General features: G+C 43.5%; 1 protein-coding gene across 6 annotated transcripts in view; it reads right to left on the bottom strand.

Annotated features, from left to right (window-relative positions):
• Positions 1–12,884, bottom strand: part of RPS6KC1 (ribosomal protein S6 kinase C1) — a 1,976,431-nt gene that overhangs the window by 440,190 nt on the left and 1,523,357 nt on the right. For all 6 annotated transcript variants that reach the window (XR_011268209.1, XM_069608548.1, XM_069608550.1 and 3 more), the window contains 2 exons: positions 5,170–6,777; positions 4,808–4,897 (listed from right to left, as the gene is read on the bottom strand). Coding sequence is in view for 5 of the 6 variants with exons in the window: in XM_069608548.1 (XP_069464649.1) it covers positions 4,808–4,897; positions 5,170–6,777 (1,698 nt within the window). In the remaining variant the exon portion in view is untranslated. The remainder of the gene's footprint in view (positions 1–4,807; positions 4,898–5,169; positions 6,778–12,884) is intronic.

Raw genomic sequence — 12,884 nt, 5'->3', positions numbered from 1 at the left:
CCACTGGCTCAATCAGTATAATAGACATATCAAGTTCACCATGCAGTGGGACAGGTCAGGCGAAACTTTGAAAACAGAGCTATACCGGAAAGCAACAGACCGCAACGGCTTGTTGCACTTCTCCAGCTATCACTCCATTGTATTGAAATACAACCTACCTTACGGACAATTCCTAAGGATAAGGGGAAACTGTTCGAACAAAGCCAATTTCAACACACACGCCGAGAACCTACAGAAAAGACTATTGGACATGGGATACCCCAAAAAATCCATAAAGTGCGCCAGGAAGAGAGCAGCAAATGCCAACAGAGATATATGTTGCACTCCAAAAACAAAAAATCCATTGGACAGATTGGTGTGTGTAACTACTTACAGCCCACTCAGCAATCTAATCAAGAGCACTGTCAGTAAATACTGGCACATGATCAAGAATACAGGAAGTATGGCAAGGAAACCCTTTTTTGCATTTAAAAAGAACAGCATCCTAAGGGAGAATCTCGTCCACACATACATCGAGCCCTCAAAAGCTCCAACAACTCTTTGGGACCTACCCCGAGTCAGGGGTCATTACAGATGCGAACCCTGTGTAGCATGCAATTTCACGGAGACCAAAAAAGTGATCAACCACAAAAACATACACTGGTAACTTGCGGAACACACTAACTGCAACAGCAGGCTAGTCATCTACATCATTGAGTGTCCCTTCGGCCTGCTATATGTTGGTAAAACCTTCAGAGCAGTGAAGAAACGGATTTCGGAACATAGATCTTGCATAAAGAATAAGGTTGCAGACAAGCCCTTAGTGGAACACTACACTGCTAAGAAACATACGCATATGGATCTAAAGTGGTTCGTACTACAGAAGATAGCCCCACAAAAAAGAGGTGGAGGTGTCAACAAGGCTTTCTCAAAACTACAGCAAAAATGGGTGCATCGCCTGAACAAAGTAAGGGACGGTCTTCAACATCACAGTCGAGTGGAAACACTTCATGGGCACCTAGGGACATCACGATCCAATAACATCGATCTTGCAGGGAGTGTGCCATGGGTAATGATCAGCAACCATGGACAACACCGACACTGTCATGCGGACCAAAATGGATATCTCAGCATACAGATTTTCTAATTTAGCCAGCTTATTTCAAAACAGATGATCTTAGAAGGGCCCTTTAGCTTTTTGAGTAACATTTCCAGGTGGAGTTAGGTTTAACAGTAACCCACAAGTTGTACTTTCCCATGTGAAAGATGGCCAAGTCAGGGGTTGTTTTTTGCCTGTGAAAGATGGCCTAATAACTTTTGAGAGCCCTTAAAAATTGCTGTTCATGATTATTCCCATCCATGCGATTCCAGGTCATTCCATGTTAAGACAGCAGCAGGATAAACCTAGTGTCTATTAGGAACACAGACACATCTGATTCAGTCTATTGTATAATGCAACGCATGTGTTATAAACCAGGGAACCCAGAAATGTGACAATTTAAGACACACCAAAAACTGTGCAAAATGGCATGTTTTTCAATTTCACCTGACGTTTCGTTGGTTGGGATTTGCCCCTCCACTTATTAAATATGTTTCCATATATGTGATTCCAGGTTAAGACAATAGCGGGATAAACCTAGTGTCCATCTGGAACATAGACGCCTCTGTTTCGCTCCATTATATAATTCAAGGCCTATGTTGTAATCCCGGCAACCCAGAAATGTGATAATTTAAGACATACCGAAATCTGTGCAAAAGGGCAGATTTTTCAATTTCATTCATTAGTCGATGACCAATCAGTTCATCTGACGTCTTGTGGATTGGGATCTGCCCCTCCACTTATGAAATATGCCATATTAACCCCCAATACGATGGGATACACAAACACCCTCATGCACAACCACAAGGGTACATTAGACCAAGAACAACATGAGACATCTCCAATGGGGCCGCCGCAGATTTGACGACATGAACCTACACAAGGCTGCCACGTTTTACAAAAGCGTTACCTAGGCAACGCAAACGCTTCACGTCCCACTGATTGGAACGCTGAATTTTCTTTTTCATTTATTTTTTCGTTTCGCTTAAGCATTACAAACATTGTCATGTTTTCGCAAGAGAGGGACAACAGTAAAGATGTGTTTAGACCCTGTTCCTCCACAGAGCATTCCAGCTCCGTTTTACACTTGTTTTTCTAAAATGGCCATATGCATGAATACCAAACGTTGCCATGACAACGGTGCATGGCACTCACTCTATACAGTAAGCGGAGCAGCCACGCCGGTGCACACATGCGTGGGCAGCAGCATCAGCTTTCTCCCACTTCGATTTCAGCAAATGCCAGGTAAGGGTCTGCAGAGCCCCGATCTAGCACCCGCACTCTAAAAGAAGCACCTCTGCATTAGTGCCACTAGATCCTTTATCCATCTTCTCACTGGTAGCTACACCCTCACGCAGGGGATCGGGACCTCTATTTTCACCAGAGCTGTATTTTTCCTTGGGCGGCATGAATTAACTTTAATTTACCCGAATCCGGCACTCCCCTCTCACATCACGACCACGGCAGAACACGCATGGGGGTCACTGCAAATATTTTCACATATGAATATGGTACAGATGCGATCAGTGGCACATGTGAACAATAGCATGTGTTTTGTCAAAATTAAACTAACAGATCCTCATCTCTACAACCACCATAAGTGCTCCATCGAAGAGCATATTGAGCCAAACTAAGTAGTCTCACGACACACGCTCTTCTCCAAGTAAGCATTTTGACAAGGTTGCCTGAATGTGCACAGACCATTCTGACGCATAACTTGTCTTTCACAGTGACCTATAACACTTGCAGTAGTGTGCACAAACTATTCAACCTATAAAGAGAAGGGGACCATTGAATATCCTGTTGTGATTGATACACAGGGTAAGTTTTGTCCCAAAAAAACCAATGGATATCATATAGCACTATCCTGCTTCCACTTTACAGGGGCAACACAACTGTTGTATTTAGAAATGGATAGCACAACTGCAACCTGTCTTTAGTGGGCATTACAGAACCATAAGTACTTCCACTGCTCTCTTATAGGAACCCCGGGAGCAAGAAAGATCAGCATTTCGCCATTTTATGCACCCTACATTCGAAATGTTTTTTTTTTTTTTTTTAAATGAACACTGTGAAAATACAAAGAACACGGTAAGAATGACTGTCTGCCTCTTATTGGAGGACGATACCACCCTTTCAATGAGTAAGCATTAAATGCAACATGTGAATTAATTCAATAAGTACCCGAACAAATGCACACTCTCCCTCATCCATCTCTGTTCATTTCTTGACAGAGAGGAAAAGGACACCATTATCCAACTCTTCTTCTCGGTCCTGATGAAGGCCATCCATTCTTCAGCAAAAGAGATCAGCTCTTAATTGGCCGAAACACATTTGTGTCAACATCCCCCCCCCCCCAGTGTTAAATGTCAACACTGCAAATGTTGTAATATGATTTACATTTCTCTTTTGATTGCGTATAATTTGATTATCATGATACCGAAGTGTTGCAAGGGACCATCTATGTCATTTTAAAATGTATGTCCAGGCCAAAATGCGTGCACAATAATATTAATGTATCATGTTAGGATACTACATCTTCATCAATATATGTCCTGTCAGAATTTCGTATAAAAACATATGTATGCATTGAAGCATGTGGTAAAAATGTAATTTCATTTTACCCAACAACAAGTGAATGGCATCTGTCATATGAACTAAATGACTATTCAAAAAAAGTGTTCCACATAGTCCATCCCTTTTATTTCACAGTCAAAGTTCTTAAGAGTCTTGGCTGTTCAAATCTCAGTTTTTCGCTCTGTACTTGAGAGAGAACACACTCAACTTAGCTCGTAGCCTGACTTTTCGGAGTTGAAGGGCCTTACTAATATTTACATATGGAGACCTCTATACAATCTATTAAAAAGGATGTACCAATCAAATGAACTCGAGGAGGCACATGTGGCACTGTCCTCAGAGTGGCATTGCATGTTTTCTTTTATAAATAAAAAACAATTGTATGTTTTTGTATTTTGAGTTTACAAAATACTGGTAATTAAAATCAGATTCACAATAGCAACATTATCAAAAGGTGGGTGATTTCCAGGTAGTTCTAGAACAAGGACGAAGCAAACCCCTCTCACTTCATCCCCAGTCAACATCTGCCTGAGAGGTCCTTCCCTCATGGATGATACTGCTTAAATACTGTGACAATAGTGGCAAGAGGATTATAAATGTGATTAAATCTCTGAACCTATTTAGCCCTCTCTAGAACAGATATAAAAATGTGATGATACAAAAAAAATAAGTGTTTAAGCTTGCAAACTACCGCTGCTTCTCTTAAACCACAATGTTTCTAAGGATCAACGCACACCATTAGAACAGCTTTACATTTTTCTGTGATCCTACAATATAAATCAGAACACGCCATCCATTTCTTTTGCCTTGTTGAACCTCATATTTCAGGGCTGACCCCTAATCATTACAAAGAAAACTAACAGTATTAAGTAAAACTAAGGATGAGGGGGTCCTTGAGCAGCTTCCAATGGTGCGTTTTGAACCACACAATAATTCTGTAGCTTTCTTTTTCTGCAGCACAAAAGGCCATTTCCACTTCAACAATGGTTCAATTATGCCCAATCTCTTACATGACAGACGAATATTTCTTTGAATTTTAGACATTCCATTTAACTTGTGTGTGGCCATAAAAGCATGCTATCCACGCGGCGAGAGCATATGAAAGCTGCTAATCGACTCTTCAAGTGAAACATTTGAGGCGATTGATCTAACCTGGGGCACAGTACATCCTCTCCATGGCATCTTTGTCCCAGGCATCTTCCACGTCGCTCCACCTGCTAAAATACGTTAGCTGGATGTGTCCTAAAAACAAAGCGACAGGAGAAATCAAAACATTTTTCCCTTCCATTTTCCACAGAAGTGAACTGTAATTACTCCTTTTGTAGATAAAAAACAGTATCATTAAGAATAATGGCATCGTTAAGTACTAGAAGCTATTACTGCGGGTGAATTTGCTGCACTGATAATGAAGCTCGAGACAGGAAATGAAGATACTAATTACAAGATAAAACGCCTCCTCAGTTAATTGGAAGCAACAGCGAATGAAAAGAAATGCATTTGCAAAAGTTCCTGACCTCTATCATTCAATAAGATGTTGTTTGGGTTCAAATCGCGGCATACAATTCCTTCTCTGTGCAAGGCGTCAAGGGCTAGGACAATTTCCGCAGCCCATCTCTGAATGCAGTCCTCTGGGATACAGAACTGGGAGGTCAGTGCTAATCTCTTGTCAAGGTCCTGGAATATTTGATGTATTTCCTTTTCGGCTTCTTGTGCTCTTTCGCTGCCACATGCTGATGTGGTGTCTTCACCTTTGGCCTTAAATTGGAATGTGTTGGCTGGCTCTTCCTGGCTGAGCTGGTTGTCTCGGTCTGAAAAGAGAAAATGGTCTTCTCCCATCAGTTCAGTGTCTGCCACAGTAGTACTTTCTTTAGAGTCTGAAGCGTGGGAGGAAGAACATAGACTTTCTTCTTTATCTGCGGCACTAAATGCAGGAGGAGCAGAATGGGTCTGAAGCACCTTACCTTCAGAATCCATATTAACTGGTACAGTTCGTGCAAGGGGAGAATTGAACATTGTCCCTGTAGCATCATCTGTGACTGAGTATCTTTTAGCTGTATTAAATAGTTCATTGCTAGAGAAAGGATTAGGGTCTGGAATAACGGATCTAACAAAGGCTTCTGGAGTTTCCCCCAGCTCTAAACTATGATTCAATTGTAAAACATCTGGGGTTTCAAGCAGCCTGCTCTCCAAAACAACAATATCAATCTTTGGACACATGTTTGGTTGGCACACTTTTTCTACTCCCGACTGCTCCAACGCACCCGGTAGATTGACCAGAAGGTCAGGTTTACCTTCATCCGTGCTACTAGCATCATCAAAGGCGGCATCCTTAAATGATATAACTGGCACAGAGTCATTTGAACCCTTGCTTATTGTGTCGTGGCATTGAAAGTCCATCACTTCTACTGTGGCCTCGATGCTACTCAAACTACTTTCACGATCTGATACAGTCATGAATGGTTCCAAAGGTTCTGGTTTTAGGGAATTCAACTTCTCTCCAAAATCATGACCAATGAGATCACTGGTACTGTCTTTACTATCTATTCGGAACAGTTCCATGGGGCTGTTCCTGGATTTACTCAAGGAGTCTGATATTTTGGATGAAACATTCCCTTCGGTGTCGGGATCTTCAGTGAAGAGCATTAGATCTTTAGATATAAAGTGACAGCTAAGGCCATTGTCGACAGAGCATTGATGCAAGGTTGTTTTATCTTTGACAGTCATGCCTCTATCTCCAGGTTTATTGACTGACTGTTCCTTCAAAGACCCAGGCTCAATTTTATCTTGTCCATATTCATTGCATAGAGTTAGATAACTTGTAGTGCATTCTTCTTCAGAACTTGACTGAGACTCGACCCATTTCTGGGCACTTGCTATGCATACTTCTTCGTGGGTACTGCTGTCATCTTGAGAGCTTGCTGTGAGGCTGCTCCTCAAAGGTCCTACTTTGAGCATGCTCCCACCTTCTCTTGAGTCTATGCTGCTGCTGGTGTCTTTTGGACTGGGTGTCGCTGCTTTCACATAAGCTTCTGCAGAACTCAAATGCCTTGCTTCATGGACTTCAAAGCTTTCCTCTGGGCTCCTGTTGAGGTATTTACTGATGTAGGACCACAATTTGCCTCCTAAAATTAAGACAAAGGGATTAGACAGAGAAAAATGATTTTGTACTCATCAAAACATCAAGAATGTGAGCAATTATAAAGGGCAAAGCAAGTGTGAGCCTGGTCTTCAGTGGTAGTAATCAAGCGCATATATTATTTTATAAAAACAAACAAAACGTTGCAAGACTACAACTGATTCACATCAAGTACTAAATTATTATTCATTATATAAGTCTTAAAATGCATTTTATTATGTTTTTATAGGCCAACATGTGCCAAAACTAAGAAGCTAATTCCTCAATCATCACAAACATGGTCTCTACATACACAATGACAAATAAGGAGCATGGATTAAGTCTATTTTACATTTGAACTTGTGCCTATGGATATCTCAGGAGTCGTCCCTCAGTCCAATGGATACATATAAGGAACTATTATTTGAAACTATGATCTTTAGCAATGTCCCTTTTTATGATTTTGATGATGAAACAAATAATTCAGTGTCAGTGGGAAGACTTAATATTTTTGAATATTAGCACAAGCTCGGAGCCACCAACCAATCAGAAGGCAAGGAACGAGGGCTGAATTTGCCAGTATAAGGTTGTATTCCATGCCTGCCTCTGGCACCTCCCCAACTTTGCACAATTTTCTTTCGGGCCAATTACTACTCCAGGCCCCTCAAGCCATCCCCCATTCCACTCAGTCTCCCAGACACACTCATCTTAGCCCATGCTTCAAACTTGCCTCCCTTGCCGATGAACCTCGCTCCTTTCTGGTGCTGTCACCCTGAGGAGGATATAATAGAAATAGAAAAGGGGCTCTTGAACTGAGCTCCCTTTCCTATTTCTGGAAGGAGCCATTTTGGTTCAAAGTATTTTTCGGAGAAATCAGGCATGTACGATATATGTATAAATGATTTGTGTATATCAGTTTTCCTTAAAAGAAAGAAAACAAACTTAACTCGTAAAAAAGCCTTATCAAAAATATATCAAAAACTGCAGCCTTGTGCTTCATTTATCACCGGGTTCCCCAGTGATTTTAAATATCCGTATACAAAACATTATGGGAGTAAGTTATGCTTATAACACCAAAATACAGAAAATAAAAACAATTAGACATTTTATGTTTTGCTTATCCAAAACAGCAAGGCAAGTACAGTGTGAATTCATTGCATTGGAAAGTTTTAAATAAACCAGCAGGTTACATAGGGCTCTAGATCCGAGTCTTCTGTGATGTAGAGATGAGCTTTTGGTCAAGGATAGTCCTCAGAGAAAGGTTGGGCCCCAAAGTAGCAAGGGGCCTCGGGGCAGGGATGGGCCTTGATGCAGACGTTGGCCTAATGCGAGGAGGTGGTATTGTCCTTGAGCCTTGAGTAGGGTGCTGGTAGAAGCCTAAAACAAATGGTTACCAACGTTGACTTTGGTCCGTCCGAACTAACCCTAAGTGACCCTACCACTATTTTAGCAAATAAGACAGGAGAATGACTCCCTTCTCCTGCATTGTTCAATAACAACAGTGTCATGATGCATACCCCCGGGCATCCAGACCACGTCCATCAGCTCCGGGAGCAGGCATCATGTCGCCTTGAGAAAATCCAGCAACCCCTGCTAGTGGCTGTCTGGGTTCAGTCCTGGCGCCTATGGCGCCAGGCTCATATGGGACATCAGACATCAGTCATCAGGCCAGGCTCATAGGTGCACACTTACCTGATGCAGACCGTGCTGCAAGAAGATCCAAGCCCATGTGAGGCCTGGAAGGGACTACTTTACCTTAGGGACTATTTTGTTACTCGGGTGTAGTCGGGAGGAATACCTACCTGGGACTACTTTGGAGGCTATTTAAACCACGCCCGAAGAGCAGCACACGCTTCGCGTTATTCTGCATCCAGCAGCGTAACGTTCACCGTGCCAGCAGCAGCATCCAGCCTTCTGCCACGCCCGCCTCGAACCTGGAGCACCTAGAAAGAAGGAAAGAAGCAAAGGTTAGAACAAGAGTATTACCTGATTTCTTACCCGATTTCGGATTCATCGCATCTTCAAACCAGAGGAAAGACTTTGCTTTAAACGCGTTGCATTGCCAGCAGCAGCGCCGCGCCATACTCACCGTTCCACACAGATCTCTTCGATCCGCCGCTGTCTCCATCTTTACATCGCTGAATCCCGGCACCTAAGGGGGACAAGAAACAACAAGGTGAGCAGAGAGAACAGACAGAGGCAATCTCTTTAGCCGCCATATGCTTACCTGATTTTTACCGCCGGAGGTATAATTCATCAGCACGCCACATCTTCTTATGCCGCACCTGTAAGATAAGGAGAAAGCAGCAAGTTTAACCCTTGGCATTATTTACCGGACAGTGCTGGGTAACACAGACTTTTATCAGAGCGCTTTCAGCTGTCAATATTCTTTTTGGGTCAAAGCTGCAAGATAAAAGAGGAATTGGACAGGAGTGAATTCCAGACATTTTGAACTCTTACGAACTATATACTTGAGGCTTTTCGCCAGGACCTTTTGGTGTCAGGATTAGTCTACAACTCTTCCAATATCTCAGGCCAGTGAAGTAACTGGTCATCAACGCGCCCCTGCGTGCTTCGCAGGATGGAGGGCTCATCCTTCAAGAATATAAGGTGAGATTGCTGAGAGGGCGCTTCAGAGGTGATTAGTGGGGAGGACAGTGGGGGTGCGATCACTTGAATCCACAAGTGGCTAAATCCATCTCTCCACTTGTAGGAGAATATTTCTACGGGTCAAGCAGACAAGATTAGGAGGGCAGATCCAGTCAGTCATCGCTGCTCTACGCATCACGTGGGTGGAGGCCGCAGCAGTTCGGGTCCGACCGACGCCCCTGTGGAGCCAGGTGAGCGTAACAGAACGTGAAGCCCATCTACAAATCCCCACCCAGGCGTTATGGAAACCTCAGAAACCAACCAACTGGCCCAACTATTGGGGGAACTTAGGGCGAAGTGCACTCTGCTCGCCAAGAGACTAATGCCCTCAGAAGAGAACTAATTGTATCGAAGGAGCGCAAAGATGATCTCGCTAGACAACTGCGGCAAAATCAAGCTGGACAAGCACCCCTACTTGGTTCCGGGGGAAACCCAGCTCCTGTGTTAGCGAGTAACACTGTGCAAATAAACCTATCAGGAAATATTCCATTAGCTCCACCGGAACGCTTTGCCGGAGCTCCCAAAAGGTTCGCCGTGTTTATGAACCAATGCCGCTTTCACTTTTTATGCAGACCAGGAGCCTTCCCAAACGATCAAGCCAAGGTAGCCTTTGTATTATCATATCTCAGCGGCAGTGCAGCTGATTGGTCAATTCCACTAGGTGCTCAGGATGACCCAATTCTTCGGGATTTTCAGGGCTTTCAAACGAGTATGGAAAGACTATTTGCCCGGCACTCCCAAGGACAGGCCCTGGATAACGAACTTTTGTCCCTACGATAGGGTAACCAGGATCTGCTAACCTATATTGTAACCTTCAATAGATTGATAGTGGAAACCGGATGGCCTGAGGAAAAACGAATAACATTGTTTCATCGTGGACTTCGGGGAGAACTTAAAGACGTTTTGGCTCAAGTTGTGAACCCACCACAGGATTGCCCTGAGTTTATAGACTTAGTGGTCCAGCTGGATCATCGACTCCAGAATAGAAAGGCTGATCGAGCTAAGTTCGAAAATCGGGTATTGGTTAAATCCAACGTTGCCCCCAAAGGAACAGATGCATCAGAACCTATGCAAATCGGGGGGGGGGTCAAAGGACCCTTAACTCAAAAGGAAAGGGAAAGAAGAAGATAGATGCAATTGTGTCTGTACTGTGGAACCTCAGGACATTTTCTACGGGATTGCCATATAAAACCACCCAAGAAGGTGGTAGGAGTTGCTGATAAAAGCCCAAAAGAGCCTGATTCGGAAAACGACCATGCCCGACAAGCGTAGAGGTCCGCTTGCCGAGCTTAAAGAACGACACTCAGGCCTTGCATCTGATCATACCAATGGTCCTAATTGATCCTAGACAACCCTCACGTATGCACGCAGTAAAGGCATACATTGATAGCGGTGCCATAGGGAACTATATGGACCACAAATTGGCTTCAAGGATGAATCTCCCTCATTGCAAAAAGACCACTTCGGATGTCATCACCACAGTCGATGGAACTGAAATTGCCTCTGGGCCTGTAAACTCAGTCCACTACAGAGATGACACTGTTGGGTCAAGATGGGCATCGAGAGACTATTGTGTTTGATTTAATCAAAGCCCCGCAGTTTCAAATAATACTGGGGATGCCGTGGTTGGAAACACATAATCCTTGTATTGAATGGCGAGAGAAGAGAATAACCTTCCCGGATTGTGCACACACCTGTTACCCGGAGAAAACCCCGAACAAAGGCCTGGCCACAGTCATCAACCCAATCGTGCAGTTACCTCAGGAGTATCAAGAATTTCAGGATGTTTTCAAAAAGAACAGGCCAATACATTACCACCTCACAGATCGTACGATTGTCAAATTGACCTTCTACCCGGTGCACAACCCCCATGCAGTAGAATCTACGCCCTTACAGAACCTGAAAATCTTCACCTACGGCAATACTTGGATCAATACCTGGCTAATGGCTTTATTCGCCCTTCCAAGTCTCCTGTATCCTCAGCTTTGTTCTTCGTGCCAAAAAAGGAAGGTGACCTTTGTACGTGCATAGACTACCGTGCACTAAATCAGATTACGGTAAAAAAAAAACGGTACCCATTGCCTCTGATCCCTGAATTACTAGACCAAGTAGAGGATGCTTGTATCTACACTAAGTTAGATCTCCGAGGGGCATATCATCTGGTACATGTAAAGAAAGGCGACAAATGGAAGACGGCCTTTCGCACCAAGTATGGATTATTCGAGTATCAGGTGATGCTCTTCGGGTTGTGCAATGCACCAGCAGCCTTCCAGTATTTTATGAACTATGTCTTTCGTGAACTCATTGACGTCTGTGTTGTCGTATACACAGACGATATCCTTGTGTACTCCTCCTCAGAATCAGACCATGTTAAGCACGTATGTGCAGTCCTTGAGAAACTACGCCAGCACAAATTATATGCAAAATTGGAAAAATGTGTTTTTCATGATACGGAAGTTGAATTCCTTGGATTTATCTTGACTCCAAAAGGAGTCCGAATGGACTCACGAAAGGTGGACGCAATTCTCAAGTGGCCATCACCTAGTTCAGTCAAAGGGGTACAAAGCATGCTCGGATTTGCCAATTTCTACCGCAGATTCATTCCGGACCTCTCACATGTTGTACATCCCATCACAGCACTTTTGTGAAAGAACAAACGTTTCTTGTGGACCGAAGAGGCTGAAAAGGCCTTCCAAGAGCTGAAAGCGAAATTCACATCTGCGCCTGTCTTAAAGCATCCACGCCCAGAGCTTCCATACATAGTGGAAACTGATGCATCCAGTTTAGCCATGGGAGCTGTCCTGTCCCAGAAGGATCCTGAAACTGGTCAACTTCACCCAGTGGCATTTTGGTCCAGAAAGTTCTTGGCACCAGAGTTAAACTATGCGGTTACCGATAAAGAGTTATTAGCCATCAAATCCGCCTTTAAGGCTTGGCGACACTATTTTCTCGGTGCCAGGCATACCATTACTGTAATCACCGATCACCGGAACTTGCAGTATCTAAAAACAGCCAAAGCCCAATCATCGCGCCAACTTCGATGGGCATTGTTCTTTGCCGAATTCGATTTTGTGATCACTTATCGACCAGGCTGCAAAAATGGCAAGGCAGATGCCTTATCCTGAATAGGAATGGAAGAAGCATATGCGAACTCGGAGCCGGTGCCTATAATTTCTGAACAAAGAATTCTTAGCATAACTACTTTACAGACACTAGAAGAAATTCATTTAAAAATCCAACAACTCTTCAATCCAGCAGTCCTGCAGGACTGGATAAAGAAAGGCCTGGATTACTCAGTCATCAATGACCTACCCTACTATCAAGGACAACTATTTCTACCACACAAGGAATTACAGGAACTTGTCAACTCCAATTATCATGATACCCTAATGGAAGGTCACCCAGGTATCGCAAAAACAGAAGCTAAAATTAAGAGACAATTCTGGTGGCCCACCTGGCGAAAAG

The sequence above is a fragment of the Ambystoma mexicanum genome, chromosome 4q (assembly GCF_040938575.1).
Source record: "Ambystoma mexicanum isolate Mex_15411 chromosome 4q, UKY_AmexF1_1, whole genome shotgun sequence".
In the NCBI taxonomy this organism is placed as follows: Eukaryota; Metazoa; Chordata; class Amphibia; order Caudata; family Ambystomatidae; genus Ambystoma; species Ambystoma mexicanum.
This window is presented reverse-complemented; position numbering and strand designations above follow the sequence as displayed.